Raw genomic sequence first — 16,697 nt, 5'->3', positions numbered from 1 at the left:
AGTGTCAGCGTTTCTTCACACCCTTTCCCTCGTGCTTTCTTCTGGTTTTCCAATTTCTGTGCTTGCAAACCCCAAAAACTGAAACATGTCTGGGGAAGAGGAAGAAAACGCTGCAGAACTCAAAATCGGAGACGGTAATTACATCCTCGCTCACTCTCTCCTCTGGTACATGTATATGATTTTGTGCTGTATTGGTATTAAGATTTAGGGTAGAGTTTCCACTTGCAATCTTCATAAATTGTAGTGAATTTCTCTCTATTTTGCCTATGCATGTAGGCATGTTACATCATGTTGGATTGCTTGGGCATGTTTTTAGTTTGGTATAATTGCTATCACCTTTTCATTTCACTCTATTTTTTTTTTTTTTTTTTTTGGCTAAAAAGCACTTTTGGCCCCTGATGTTTCAAGTTTGTGCAAATTCTGCTCCTACTCTATTTTTGTCGATGTTTCTACCCCTCATGTTTTCAAACAGTGCATCGTCTACCCCTCATGTTTTCAAACAGTGCTACCCCTCCGTGAGGGGTAGACGGTGCACTGTTTGAAAACATGAGGGGTAGAAACATCGACAAAATAGATAGGGGCAGAATTTGCACAAACTTAAAACATCAGGGGCCAAAAATGCTTTTTAGCCTTTTTTTTTAGAGTTTTTGAAGGCAAAGTGCTTGATGAACTGTGAAGTTTCATTGATTCTTGACCACAAGTATGAGCAGCTTCAACAGTCATCTGATGACCCCATGAATCAAGTTTCTCAGTGAGTTAATTCCTTTTTCAAGTTGCTGCCCATGATTAGCACCTTATGTTGTATTCATTTTCTCCCTCTTTTTGCAGGGTATTTGAAAAGTCATTGCAGTATGTGAAACGTTTTAGCCGGTATAAAAATCCTGATGCTGCTAGACAAGTCCGAGAGTATCCTGCAAACTGAGTTCATGACTCATTTTCTATTCCTAGTTTCCTACTTTTCCTTACATTTACTTCAATCAATTTTTTGTTTGGTGGCCGTGTCATGTTCTTTTGTAGTTCGGTACATCTGAGATAGTTGATCCATGTTAATTCCATTTTTCATGAAAGGGAATAATAAGAAAACATTGAAATTTAAATCCTTGCATCAGAATTGTGATCTTAACTGACATAAAGAATTCTTGCTAGATATCAGTTGGCCGAGTTTGAGGTAATATTCCTATTTTCTTCATGCACTCTGTTTAGGAAACAAGTTTTCACATTTTATTCAGAAAAATAAAAAGAGAGCGAGTTGACATTTTCACTATACAATATATAACTCTCGGTTTAACGGATTTACTGCAGCTGTGTGTCCTAGGCAATCTTTGTCCGGAAACTGTGGAGGAAGCTATTGCTATGGTTCCATCTATCAAGGTAGATATATTTTTCTTCTCCTTTGTGTAAAATTTTCTTTTGAGAGCGAAGGAAGGTTTTTATTTGTGTGTGCGCGCGTTGGGTTATGTGTGTGTGCGGGGGGGGGGGGGGGATGAGTTTTTGGTCAATTTTAAATGGTTTTCGTTCTCTCTTTCATACTTGTTAAAAGTGAAGAAGAGAAGGGAAATAGAAGATATAATAATGGAAATCGTTTTTAATAAACTACTATTAAAATTATATTTAAGGTTGGTGTCATGTTAGATAATCCCATCAGTTAGTTGTCAGAGTAGTTGGTCAGTAAGTTTGTTAGAGAGCAAGAGATAGTAGGTTGTTTATAATCGAAAGTGAGTATTAGGGAGGGTCAGTTCAGCTTTTTCAAATACCTGGGTGTAATAGAGATTTTCTTTCACTATACACCATTTTGTTCTATATGTTTCAACAACAATAAGAATGAACTCGTAGATTACCTGGAATGCCAAAATAGAATTACTCCTCAAGAGACCATTGGCCATTCAAGCTGAAATAACTTCCTCCGAGATGAGTATCTTAATTAGTCATGACCTTACATATGCTGAAGTGACCCAATAGGCCTGGTTCCCCTTTGAAGCCTCAGTTTTCAAAATCAGACTCATTCTGTCCTGTCTTCTGGCCATTTTCGTATCCATGAAGTGTTGGGCTTGGAAAATTCAACTTTAAATATAATCTCCTTCAAATTCCATGCACTCAAATGGTTTGTGCTTTGCTTATTAGACAAAAGATTCAGATGTGATAGCTCTAATTCTGTTATTCCTTGGTTCTCCTTCCCATCTGTGCCTCTTCTAGCCGCATTTGCCATTTTTGTCATCGTCTCCTCTACAATCATTCCATCCTTAACTGTAACCAAAGCCTTATCCCACTAGGTGAGGTCGGCTATATGGACTGCAAATTCATATTGAAGTTATCGGTGAGTTTTACGTTGGATACCGAAAGGCTAAGACAACAATCCTTCTTTATCCAGGTTTAGACCAGTTATGCAAAAGCACAGGTGGAGTTTCTACAATCATTCCATCAGCCACTGTATTTGAGAGAAATGTGGACAATGCAGATACCCACCTATCTTGTGTTTAAAATCAATATTTTATTAGAAGAACGAGAGAAGGTTCAAACTCGAGACCGTTTGGTCTTAGAGGATTTGATACCATGTCAGGATTCAGGTATGGTCTAACTAAACCCTGAAAGTCAGCTCATGAGGTGATGATCGTCCAAATCTTGTTAGGACTACTTTGGCCAGAGTTCTAGTCTATATGAGATCTTTATACTCCCTCTTATGCCTAGGATTTGACATGGAGTGTATAGATTGTAGGATTTTTTTTTTTGGAAAGCCACTATGTTAAGTTAATTTCACAGGGAAAGCCACACGGTTGAGGCTATATTAGGCTATATTGATTCTTGAACATCTGTCGATAGTCCAATATCGGATCTAAAGATAAGTTTTGAGACTATCTTACGATTTGGGCAAGGTACCAGGAAAGCTTAAAGTTATTAGGTAAAAGGTTTTATAGAGCCCAAGCATGGACGATGGACAGACTTCTTCATGCTAGAGCCCAAGCGTGAGCGATGCATAGGGCCATAGGCCCATCTACCTTGTGCTTAAATTCAACATCTTTTAAGAACTGTGGACCATGTCATGATTGAACTGTGCCAAAATTTGAGCTATTGGGTGCAAAATGCAAATACATGAGTACTTTTATATTATATTTTTAACCCTATCAAAGCCAAACCTTGCAATTTTTGTGGTGGAAGCCTTGCCATCATATCATGGTGGCATCAGCTACTGTATGAGCATCATTTTCCAGCAATAGTAGTGGGCTTACTTAAATGATGAAACCCCAAAGTTTTTGGGCCATTTATTGGGCACCTCTTCCCGTTCTTGTCCAATATGTACAGATCGTTCACCATCCCCATCTACACCCGCGCACCACATGTTCCTTATTATGCTGGTTTTCTTCTCTTTGTAATCTACTCTTTCTTGGGCTCTTCCTCTTCTGTCATCAGCTTAACCAAATCTGCATCAACGTCTTCCCTTTCAATCTCTTCTACAATATTATTGACTCTGTATTCCTCCACCGCTGGGTTCTTTATCTTTGACCTTCTGTAGTGCTTGTTCTGTTTTCATTTCTTCCTCTGTAGACGATCAAAGTAATACCTGCACTGAAATTGTTTGACAAGTGCTGTTAAGAATCCACAACCCATCATGTTTGTTTGCACCATCCATTTCCTATGTACCAAGTAAGAGTCTGGGTTAGGGTTTTGAAAGTTGTTTTGAGCTTCTCCTTGTCCGGAATTTCCTTGATATCTAACTGTGGCATCACTGTAATTAGCCAACCATACGCATCTTTTCCATTGATCACTGAAAATCTCCATTGCTTCTAATGATCTGAAAATTGCTTTTGCTGTTATTTCTAGACTGAATCTTATTTTAGCTGCCTGGATATATGGATCTCAAATACCAGTTTTCAGATGGAAGTGTTTATTGATAGAAAATCTCTATTGCACCCTAAGATTCACGAGAAAACTATCCCTCCTCATTTTCCTTTCCAACCTCAAGATAATCTCCCTAACCTTCTCCTATAATATTGAACCTACCATCTCATGCTCTCTATTAAATCCCTTAACAAACTTTTCCAGTCGACAAGTGGGGTTATCAACCACATCATTTGATCTAAGCAGCTAACTCCGCACATATTCTGAGTTGTTTCATGCCAAAAACTAACTATTAAGAAATCCACTGAACAAGTGGATTCACACCTTTTACATCCAACATAGTCTTCTGTTCCTGGGGCTGAAGCTATTTGTTAAGCTTTACATCCGCCGTTTGTATAATTCTATCTTCACAAACAAAAAACACACCATTAAGGTATTATGGTAATTTAGTTTCGTAAAAGTCCCTTAATTGCAGAGCTAACAAAAATAAATGCTGATTACTGAAAGATTTGGTTTGGTTGACTAGATATCCGTCACTTTCTTCCTCTTCTTAAAAAATCTCCATTTATCCTCCCTCCATAGACACTAGACAGGCTTTGGTCACATTATCCTCCCCCACCCCATTTTTCCAAGTTCTTTTTTTATTTAATGATATGTCAAAGTGACATGGGGGCATTCGATGCACTTTTTAGAAACATGAAGGGTACAAATGTAGATGAAGAAAGAGTAGGGGCGACTTTTGCACAATCATCATACATCAGGGGCATGAAATGCTTTTAAGCATTTAAATTATGTGTTCCCTTTTAATTATATATAACTTATCAGCGTTAACTATTTATGCATGGATTACATTTGTACCTTTATCATTTATGTTGTAATTTTTACAAGAAGTTTTTAGTTTTCAAAAAAAAAATAAAATATATCCGTGTTTTAGGAATATAAATGATTTGATATATTTATTTTCTGCATTTTGGACACAAGAATAACACCCTGAAAATTAGGGTGTTACAATATGAATCTTGCATATGAGAGGCACCTGGAGAAAATAGAGTTCCAAAGTTATCTCTACCAAGTTTTCCAAGTTTGAAGCTCGCACGTTCTTCTCTAGACTTTCCTTCTTCTCCACTCTCTTCTTCAATTCATATCCATGGAAGTTCAGAAAATGAATGACTACAATCACCTGCCATGGAATTTTTTACCTCAAACCAAGTGAAACGATCATTCGACTTAAACATTTTACTGAGAGATATGACCAGACGAAAACTAGCGATGTTATAGAGGGAAAATAACTTTCAAACCAAAACTTAAGAGTTGCTCTTGAAAGAGAAGCCGAGCTGTAATGCAAGCTAAAACAACATGAACTATTATTCATACTATCAACAAGCAAGGGTCAAAGAGATGTCAAACATTAGAAAAGGGTTTCAACAAGGCTTAGAAGCTTGACATGCCAATAATGACACGCTAAGGTGAGGGGCTCTTATTCGGGTTGGCTCTTATGCCATAAGGCCTGAAAGCATCTAAGTTGACCCATAATGGTTTGCTCTTAAGCACATACCATAAGAGCGACCTGCATGACCATGTTCAGGAACGTATCACCTTGTTCTAACATGCAAAGCATAGAGGAGATCCTATAGTTGCACAAAACAACAGCAACCCCATGTCTAATGGTCAATCAAATATAAGCCTCCTTTCTTCAACGACAATAACTAAGGGGATTGAAAGCATTGATAATTTGGGATACATTGACCATTTCTCATGAAGGTACATGCAACATCAGGCAAACTAAGAGCAGTTTGTTGGTACAATAGCATGAACTGTAGGAGGAGAATGAAAGCATTGATGAAATGTTTGCTAAATTGCAAACTCTCATCAATGAGTGACACTATTGTGTCTACTGCTAATGGAAGTTTGGTAGTAACTACATAGGTTGATGACACGAAAAAAGTGATTAAGAGAATTTTGATTTAACTGAAGATGAGAAAAGAGTGATATTAATAAAATATATACCAATAATGAGTATTAACTAATATTGTACTTTGAGTATTAACTGATATTGTACTTTTTTTTCTTGAAACGAACTTTTTATGTTTGATATTTTTAGATTACATATTATTTTATTGCATAGATGATACTACATTAGTAACAAGTCTTTTGTGAGGATACCTTGGGAAACTAAAAAAAAAGAGTGGTTTGCTTTATTTGGTATGTTTTTTTAATTTAAACTAACTTTATTTTTCATATTTGATTTATATTTAGTTTAGTCAAGTTGTGCGCAAATTGGAGTGGACTGAGAAAAAATAGAAGAAAACACATTAGTAGTTTATATTATGTTGTACTCCTTCCTTTCATAATTATAAGTCTCTTTAGGGTTATTTTGAAGTTAAATTTTGGAGGGAAAAGAATAAGAGGACTTATTTTTATTTTTCAAATTATAAGATTTACATATAACAAAAGCTGATATGAAGCTTAATGAGCAAATATATTTAGACAAAATGACAATTCAATGCTTGGAATTCTTGAAAATACAAATACATTACTCAGAAACAAACATAAATGAAGTGAATGCTGCTGGCGCCATGCTCGATATGGGCCTATGCTCATGCCAGCAGCGCTATGTCTGGTAGTTTGAAGATGTTTTCTCTTCGTTCTACCATTTTATTACAAGATAAAAAGAGGCAACAAACATAAATGAAATGTTACAAGCCAAATACATTTTATTTTAACACTAGGTAAAAACAAACTCAGATAGTATTGTGGTGAAGACTCTCCTTTATGAGCTTATGGAAATCATTGTAAGACGATCCTCCTAAGCCAGTAGCTTCTATTGCTTTTTTCTTCCACTCCAAACCCTTTTTCCTCATTTCTTTTCCCTTTTCTCCTTTCATCATTTCATTCACAAGGGTTGTTATCTCATCTCGCTTCACATCATGGTTAACTTCCATCCCTATTTCCCATGTTGTGCAAGCATACCTACTATTTGTGTGTTGCTCAGAAAAGAAAGGCCAACAAATCAAAGGCAGGCCCGCAGATATGCCTTCTATTGTAGAGTTCCAACCACAATGAGTAAGGAAGGCCCCAATTGATGGATGGCTAAGCACTTCTTCTTGAAAGCACCAACTTGCAATATATCCTCTGCCCTTGATCTCATCTAAGAACTCTTGTGGCACATTTATAGAGTCCTCACCCATCACGACATCTGGTCTCAATATCCATAAAAATGGGACCTTGCTATTTGCTATTCCCCAAGCAAATTCTTTCAACTGATGCTCAGTCATAACAGCTATGCATCCATAGTTAACATATAAAACTGAGGAAGGTTCCCATTTATCTAGCCAATTCATGCATTCTGTGTCATTTTTCCATAAACTTGACCCACCTGCCTTAAAACCATTTTCTTTTTGAGGAAAATTTCTACCAAGCAGCTGAAGTGGGCCAATGTTATATATGTTTGGGTTTATGACCCTAAGAGTATCAAGGGCTTCACTTTCCAATTCTTCATATGTGTTAATGATGATTGCAGAAGATCTCATACATCTTTGTGTCTCAGAAATAAAGAATTTATACATGATATCATCCTTTAGATCGGTGACTCTAACGAAGCTGGGAAAGTCTTTAAGTCGCATATTTTTCATGCCAGAGATCCAATCTATGGTTGTATCCAAGGTGCCATCACTCATGAAATTTTCATCTGAAATATGACAAAGACATCCAAAATAGAGCAATATCAATATATAAATCAATATATTAACCGTTCTTGATAATTATTGAAGGGTCATTAATTTATTCGTTCTATTTTCAAATTAAAAGATTATTGTCATGATTAGGAATGTTAATGAGTCTTAAATCTATTGGGTACCCATGGGAAGTACTTATCATGATGGGGTAAAAATTCGTTAAATAAGTATGTTTTTTTTTGTTGTCTAAATGACCCATGATAAAGTTTGGGTTAAATAACCCACTATCCAATCACATTGAAGATAAATGAGTTGGAAATAAATTAATAAATAAAATATAGAAATTCCAACTCACTTATCTCCAATGTGATTGAATGTTGGGTTATTTAACCCAAACTTTATTATAAATTATTTAGACAACCTTTTTTTTATAAGCGTTAAATAGGTATGTGATTGGACATGAGTAAATACTAGCAAAAAGTAGTGGTGTGCCCGCACACAATATCAATTATTTTTATTGAGCAAACATCAAGTTTTTTTTTTAACCAAGAGTATTTTAACGAATTACTCCCTATTTTCACAGTTGATTTTTTTTTTTAAATTTAATAGTCATTATTTACTAGAATTTATTTTGTCACGTGCATCTTTCTCCTTAGTTTTGATGTTGCGTGAAACTTGTCCCTATTTCTTATGTGCGCAATCCCTAGACGCGATTGTTCTCCCTGTTTCGATTATTCCCACTTGCTATTGAATCAAAACTCACATGCGTAACATATGGATATGAAGATCCTAAGAACAGTTTGCTAAGTCTATTAGGTTAGGCTTGTCTTCAACTTGCAGGGAGCAACTCTTAAATTCTAATTCATTAGAAAAAAATTCGATCCAAAGAGCAAGAAAACCACTCACACATTAGAATTATCTAAGGCCAAATAAACTCTATAGCAACCTTTTCCCGGAAGCAGGTCAGATGAGATGCAGTCATGTGAGGGTGATAATGAAATAATCTTGACCATTAGTTTTTAATAAAGTATATGATAGAGATGAGAGTAACTCATTTCCAATCGTGGGTCCAATGAATAGATTGGTTGAAATATCTATTTGAGTTCATTTGTCTGGTATGTTTCGTTTTGGTGGCTTAGATTCTTTTATCTTTTAGGGACTTTTAGTAGGGGTGAACATGACCGGGTAAATCAAATGAACCCGCCCAACCCAATAGAAAAAATGCGGGTTGGATCGGGCAATCGGGTTAGTCGGATGGATTTTACTACAACCCAACCAAGTTCGGATCGGATTTCGGATTCAGTTCAAATCCATCCAACCCAACCCAGAATCCAACCCAACCCAGAATCCATACATATAATAATAATTTTTATAATTTTACTCATACTTGGAGTGTTAGTGTCGGAGTGATGACTTTTTGAAACTTTGAGACTTAAGTATTTGTAGTTATTTGTCATATTTGAACTTAAAGTATTTGTTTGTAGTTATTTGTTACATGTTTATATATAGTTATTTGGCATGTTGGAGACATCTAAGTTCTAAGTGTCATGGCATGACATTTAGTGTTGTTTTTCACTTTTTAGATACTATTTATATTAGATTGTTTCATGTCATTTGGTAATGAAGTTTTATGTTTTCATGATATTTGGCTATGTGTCATTTATGTGGCATTATTTCTATAACTTTTTGTGTCTTTTTCATGCTATTTAGTATTATAACATATTTAATATTTTTTATAACTTTTTCTGAATTTATAATAATTTTTGCAAGATGTTTTAATATTTCATATATATTATTATTTTAATATAGTGACCCGATAAATCCATCCAACCCAATCCAAATTTCGTTGGGTTGGTTCGGATCGGGTCCGAAGAAGAAATTCGTGAAATCCAACCCAACCCAGATAATTTTGATCGGTTCGGATTTTATTTTGACCAAAATTCATCTAACCCAACCTATGTGCACCCCTAACTTTTAACTTTTAGTTGGTGGGTGACTGGTTGCGTCTGTTTTTGGTTTTGGTTTTGTGGGATGGTATTGGATGGGATTTTGATTTAATTCCTATCACACATGAGAGAAATGTTTTCAGTATCTTCTTTTAAATAAAAATCTTATTTTATTGTGCGAAAAAATATATAAAAATATATTTAGTAGTATATCAACAAACTTGAAACTATAATTATTCAACTTACTTTTAAAAAAAAAAAGAACTGGGAGCATTATTTTAAAATTGTTTATATATCATTTTTAATAACCTAAACTTTTGAATTTTATTAAAAAATAAAAAATTAAAAGTTATAAAAATTTGTTTTAAGAAAACTATACTTAGTTTAAGGATATTATTTGCTAAGTATTTGATTAATTTTAAATAAATTTTTCTTATTTTAATTAAAATAATAGTTATTTTTTTGTTTTCTATAAAAAATTAAAATAGTGAAAATTTTAGTTTATTAAATTAGGAAATGAGTATGAGTATATATAGATACCAACACCATATATGGGAAAGGACATGATTAAAAAAAAACCAGATAAATTTTAAAGTACTATTCACACATATATGGGAAAGGACATGATTAAATTTTAAAATCACAAAATATGATCCTACATAAAGAAAACAAATCGGGGTGAAAGCGCACCTTTCAACGGAACAATGTCTCTTTTGAGAAGTTCCTCGAATTGCAAATATGCGAGTAAGCCACAAGCCGATGCTGTCCAAAACTGAATCTCCTGAATACCCAAATCATTGGCCACACTCGAAGCAAATCCCATAACGCCATCGGTAATTACGCAACTCACTGGAGGCCCTTCAGGTGAAGAGTTGAGTTTGTTGACCAACTCTTTGAAGGGTTCATAACAATGCTTACTAGTTGATTGAGACAGTAATGGAATGGACTGAGTAGCGTCCTTCTCTGGAGGTGGCAAACCGTCGGGTATGGTTTCGAAGCGAAAATCCGGCAGCCCCTTCACAAATTCTGGCCCAAGAGACTTGGCCAAACGTTTGTGATTATACTCAGTGTTCACAAATGTTATGTGGAAACCCATGCAACGGAGGAGTTTGGTTAGTTGCATAAACGGGTTCACATGGCCCTGAGCTGGATATGGTACACACACAGCATGAGGCTTTGATGACGCCATTTTTTGTCTTGCTTCACTTATCAAAGATATGAGATATTAGAATGGTTGGTTGTGAAGGATGCAATGAATTGTGGAGCATGGGTGGGGACTTATATAGTGTTAAGAACACTGTAGCTACCGGTAAATAAATAAATCAAGCCTTTACCTTGGCCCCCTTATTCGATATAAAAAAATAAGGTAAAATGAAATGGAACATACCTGTTAGCTACCAGTAAATAAATATTAGGCTTCGTTTGGATTCATAATGGAGCGGAACGAAATAGAACATAATAGAACGTAATAAATTGAAATGGAACGGAACATGTTAAAAACATGACGAACACAGAACTAAACTCATATGTTCTGTTCCGTTCTCATCTCACCTGTCTACCAAACGTTATCTTAGGTTTTCTTTAGATTGATAATGGAGCGGAACAAAATAAAACATAACATAATGAAATAAAATGAAATGGAACTGAGTGAAAATCCCTTTACATTAGTTTGGACACTTTATGATGAAGTGGTACAATTTTACTTCTCTATTTTTTGGATAGTGGCATAATGGAATAATTCAAATTTTTATCATTCCTAAAAAAAATTACCTTCATTATAAAAGTCTTCTTGTAATTGAAATTTGCTAGTTTAACCAATAATTGCCCGCTGTGAGATGAATCAAGTTTTGATGCACAGTTAGTGATGCAAATGAATCAAGTTTGCTACTCCATGGAAAAAAAAAACTCTTATGGTGAAAGCACAAATTGATTCAAACAATTACCATAACTTTTTTTATCCAATAAATTACCCTCCATTGCATCTGAATCCGATGCGGATTTGGATCCTCTCCAGCCGTTGGAGGGTCCAGCAGTGTATATCACACTTAAAAAAATTTAGTGTTTAAATTATTTTTTTCACCTCAACACATCTCAACCATTAATTATTTTGATCTATGGCTATAAATGAGTCGTAGAGGCTGGAGAGGATTTTGGGCTGGAGAGGATCCCAATCCGATGCATACAAGCGGTGAAAGCACATGTGAAGATTGAGAAGAAAAAAGGACAGTAGCAAATCAAGGAGACACGTAGAGCAAATTAAATTGAAGGAATAACCCAAAAATAGCCAGATCAAGAGTTTTAGTGAGGGTAACCCTATTATTTTATGATGTTAATGATTCAGTCCCTTTTTGTTCCATCCCATTCACCCCAAATTTGGAGAATATTAAAAATGAAGAAATTAAGTGGTATATGATGGAATGTAAACTACAAGTTTCATCCCGTTCCATTCACTTTCAAATATCCAAGCAAGGGGCTTCTTCCTCCCTTCCCTCCATTCTATTCCACTCTATCCCCTAACCCCAATCCAAACGAAGCCTTACCCCCTCCAGGTTTTTCATAAAAACACTTAACCTTTTTCTTAGCTAAAATATGCACTACACCCCACTTAAACCATGATTAATGTCTTTTTTTCTAACTAATACCGGATCAAAACCAAGTAAAAAAATAAAATAGAACCTCTGCTAGCTCATCATCCCGTTTTCTCACCGCTCTCTCTCTCCGGAAACCGCAATTGTTGCTGTCGTGTCAAACCACACTGTTGCCACCATGAGACCACCACGCTGTCCAAGTCAAGATTTTCTTCGACCCCAACTCTCTCTTCCCCTTTTTCTCCAACACCGTCTTCTCTGAACCACCAGAATACACCACCAGCATGCATCAAAGTCGCACCAGAAGCCCCTGGAGTCACACCTGAAACCACCACGTCGCGAACCTCCTTCAAGCAACCATGACCAGCCGTTGTTTCCCTCTTTCTCCTCTCTTTCCATCTTCCTTTTTTGGCGCTGCATCTTCATCTTAGGCCAAGGTTTATTTTTTGTTTTCTTCCTTTGTTATTTTGGATTGACATTATTTAATAGAAACAGTAAAATATGGGGCTTGGGACAACATTAATTGGGTTTAAAATGTATTATTTTAGTTAAGTGTGGTTAGTAAATGGGGGAGTGCATGTTTTAACTAAGAATGAGTTTAAGTGTTGGCTTAATTCCAGTTTGGGTCCCTGATGTTTCACAAATGTACGGTCTGCACCCCCTGTGTTTAAAACATGTGGTCAAGGTCCCTCATCTATCTAAAACGGTCTAATGAAGCCCTTCCGTCCATCTCTGTCAGTTGACCAAACGGAATTGCTGACGTGTCACTTATTTAATTCATAAAATATAAGCTACTAATTGGTGACGGAAATAATCCGTCACAACCAAAAGAATAGAGAAAAGAATACAAAGAGAGGGAAGTTAAAAGAAAAACCACTGCATGCAATAGCAAAACCAGTAGAAACAGAGAACAAATGTTCCAAAATTACAACAAAAAAAACCATGGTCAAAACATAACCACAAAGCTAATAACTTGAAGGAACAGACCCGACTGGTACCAAGGAATGGAAAAAACCTTCAACCACCCAATTCCACCCTTGAAGCAATCACCTGCAGAATTTTTACATACAGTAATTGTTCCAATTTTTAAGCCAGAGCAGACACAGAAGAAGTGCAGAAAACACGCACGCCGCTCAAAGACAACCCAAACACAGCCATGGGTTAGAAACCCATTCATACATAAAGAAAGTGAAATTGTTAAACCTTGTCCTCAGCAGTTCCACGACCTCATCTGTGCTAGATCAAAAACCTCCAAACTTTTTCCACATAACTCAGTATGAAATTTGAAGGTGGACAAGAGGAGAAATTTAGAGTTTTGAAAGGGGAATTAAAAATTGACAAAGAGAATCACCTCTAAACAATGATCTGACTTTGGATTTGGGAAGAGGAGGTCGAAAGATTCCATAACCTGCCCTTGATTTTTAGAACGATGCTCGCCGGAGAATACGCTGGTGGCAGCGGCGACGGTCGCCGGAGTAACGACGGTCGATCATCAAATTGGTTGAGGGGTTTTGAAGCTGGCTTCAAGGGGAGTCTAACTGTTGTGTTGACTTTGCCATTGGAGGTCGGACGACGCTAGAATTGGGACAAGAAGGTGGCGACGACTAGGGTTTCATATCCTTAGTTTTGTGTTGATTTTCTTCGAATCCGGAGGTGGTTTTGGAGCGTTGGTGTTTGCTGGGACAAGGGGAGGAGCACGCGATTGATAGGTGGTGGTCGCGACTCCGGTGGTGGTCGTTGGACCATTTGCAGGGGTAGAGCTTCGTGGTTGTGGCCAACGGTGGTTGTTGCAGTCGTGGAAGTGGTGGTTCAGCCCAGGAAGGAAGAAGAAGTAGTATGATGAGGGTGATGAATAAAGGAGAAAGGTGCTGCCATGGTGTGTTGGGTTGCAAAGAAAGGGTAAAGAAAAATGAATAAGATGATGTTGTGAGAGCTGAAGGGTTTTGTGACGGATTATTTCCGTCACCAATTAAATAAGTAACACTTCCGTTTAGTCAACAGATGGAACCTAGCGGAAGTTAACGGAAGGGCATCGTTAGACCGTTTTAGATAGATGAGGGACCTTGACCGCACCTTTTAAACACAGGGGGTGCAGACCGCACATTTGTGAAACATCAGGGACCCAAACTGGAATTAAGCCTTAAGTGTTTTTTCTCAAATGTGGAGTAGGTAAGTCTATTTTACTCTATAAAATATTATTCAATTTTAAAGGATTTCATGAGGATGGTGAAAGATTTTAATTATTTTTGTGTTTATCTCAAAGTCTTCCACCGCGCTCGATCATGGAATATTTTTTATTAAGTTCATCCAGGAGTGGAACAATAATGATTCATAAATACCCCTACAGTAGGATATAAAAAAACACCTCATTTCCTGTGGATTTTCCAGCATATTTTCTTCGGAAATATTTGAAGGAAAACTTGATAAGAAAATTTGCAAGAAAGTTCTATTTTCGCAAGAAATAACTTTTCAGCGATTTAAACCGCCGCAAAATAGTAGCCTCTATATTTGATGCAAAATCCGTAGGAAAATCCGAAGTAAAATCCGCAAAAAAAGTGGTGCTTTTTATGTCTACACTATTCCGGTGTTTATGAATCATTATTAGGAGTGGAAACAACTAGGAAACATAAAAATAAAAATATTGAAAACTAGGAGATCATGAGATTTTTAAGTATGAACATAACTTTCAATTCCAATTCCTTAGAAATAAGTGACACACCAAAGAAATAATGAAATAATATGACTGATAAAATATGTTATGCTTGATATGAATACTTAGATGCACATTAGGGTTAGGAGTTAGGAGTCACAAGTCTATATGTATACTTGTTCTATACTCATCACACTATTTCTCTATCTCTAATTCCTCTCTTCTCCTTATTTCCTTGCTTACTCTCACGGTAGTTCTCTTCAGAATTTCTAAGTCATTCACTTTTCTTTCAAACGAGTAAGTATCCACATGGAAGATTTATATTGATTCATAACCTACGAGTTCATAAGTACTGTACCGTAGTGCAATTTTTAAATATGAATTCTAAAGATTCATAGCCTACGTGTCCAGAAGTACTGTATTGAAATTGTTAATTAAAATGAATCTTGAAGATTCATTCCCAACGAATCCACAAGTACCTTAGTTGAATTTGTTTAAAATATGAATCCAGAAGATTCACAGTCTAGGAGTCTAGAAGTATAACTTTTAAAATATAAATCTAAAGGATTCATAACCTACGATTTCAGAACTACCCTAGTAGAAATTTAAGATATAAATTCTAAAAATTCATATCCTACGAGTAGAGAATTACTGTTAGGATAATTGTATTATGCTTTTTTTTTCGTATTGATTACTCTAACATGATTTGTAGTATCCATTTCTATATTAAATAGATTTTTTTTAAACTTATTAAATAGATCATTTTAGATTGAGAGTTGTTACAAAAGAGGAAAAAAATCAAGATTGATTAAAAAGTTTTAGATTGATTAACAAAGCAAGAAGCATTAAGCATGGATGTTGGTTTGACTAAGGATCTAATTCTATCTCTAGATCTTAGATTCATTAGATGATATTTACCTAGGTCAGATTCAATTAGCTAGTTCTCACTATACTTATCAAATCCATGTTCATGTTCTAGGTGATCAAGCCAAAACAAGCATTAGGAAAAGGGTAAAATCATGGAAACCATTCATAGAAACAAGATTTATATATAGAAATCAAAGTTGATTGTAAGACCCAAGATTTTAAGCTTAGGCTAAGTGAATAAACTTCTTATTCACAATTAGGGTTGATGTAATGTGAAGGGAAACCTGAACAAAAGTTTATTAAATGAAATATATTTATGAAGGAGAAAGTTCGGGAAAAGTCTAAGGATTGCATCATGATCGATAAAAGTTATAGGACGATCGTTACACGCTTAAACCTAGGCCAGAAACCCTAGTATATAGCTAGTTTTCACTTTTAGGCACGATGGAAGTTAATTCCAAAAATCTTCAGAGAAATGTTAGAACTTCTCTTTTTCCATATATAACAATCGTTTCGTGGCGAAACTCTAGGATCTACGAACGTCCGATTCCAATCGTCGGAAGTTTGCCGAAAACGAAACCCTGGTATTTCAAAACCCTAGAATCACCCGACTATGAGGAATTCTTCTATTCAGAGCATCAAATGAAGATTCCACACGCGTACACCCATTTCTCTTGATGATTTCAATCTTTCTTCAGAAGAAAGTTTTCCATTCCGACATTCGACGCAAAAAGCAACTTATCGGGTAAAAATAGTTTTACACCGACTTTGCATTAGTTGCCAAAAATACAAGGAGACCTCATTTTAGTTTTGGAATTCTTTTGCCAAAACGTATCTTAGAATTCACGGAGAATGACGCCGGAAAAATCAGATTCGCGAAACTTTCATTTTCCCGCGAATTTCCATCTTCTATATATAGCAGGCAAGTGAGAAAAAAACACAAAACTCCTCCATTTTTCTCTCCAAGGCCGCAAGCTTCAACAAGGAAGAAGGAAGAAGAGTTTTCTTCATTACTTGCTTGATCGTTGATCCGTTAGTTGCTGCTTCAAGGTTTCGAGGTATAGTCGCTAATCCTTACCTCTGATCGCTTTTTCCATAGCTTTTCTGTAGACTTTTCTGAGCTGATAGTTTTGAGATT

General features: G+C 35.9%; 2 protein-coding genes across 2 annotated transcripts; one reads left to right on the top strand and one right to left on the bottom strand.

Moving 5' to 3' along the window:
- Positions 1-85: 85 nt before the first annotated feature.
- LOC130743604 (DNA-directed RNA polymerase II subunit 4-like) lies at positions 86-1,434 on the top strand. The gene is made up of 5 exons (XM_057595844.1): positions 86-134; positions 643-751; positions 829-906; positions 1,135-1,168; positions 1,303-1,434. The coding sequence occupies exons 1-5, from the start codon at positions 86-88 to the stop codon at positions 1,399-1,401; spliced, it is 369 nt and encodes a 122-aa protein (XP_057451827.1). The 3' UTR covers positions 1,402-1,434.
- A 4,860-nt stretch (positions 1,435-6,294) lies between these two features.
- LOC130744279 (linamarin synthase 2-like) lies at positions 6,295-10,720 on the bottom strand. The gene is made up of 2 exons (XM_057596468.1): positions 10,145-10,720; positions 6,295-7,522 (listed from the first exon to the last, which is right to left on the bottom strand). The coding sequence occupies exons 1-2, from the start codon at positions 10,641-10,643 to the stop codon at positions 6,576-6,578; spliced, it is 1,446 nt and encodes a 481-aa protein (XP_057452451.1). The 5' UTR covers positions 10,644-10,720; the 3' UTR covers positions 6,295-6,575.
- Between the last annotated feature and the right edge of the window lie 5,977 nt (positions 10,721-16,697).

This window comes from Lotus japonicus, chromosome 3 (genome assembly GCF_012489685.1).
Source record: "Lotus japonicus ecotype B-129 chromosome 3, LjGifu_v1.2".
Lineage (NCBI taxonomy): Eukaryota > Viridiplantae > Streptophyta > Magnoliopsida > Fabales > Fabaceae > Lotus > Lotus japonicus.
Note: the sequence above shows the minus strand (reverse complement) of the source record. Positions and strands in the feature narration are given on the sequence as shown.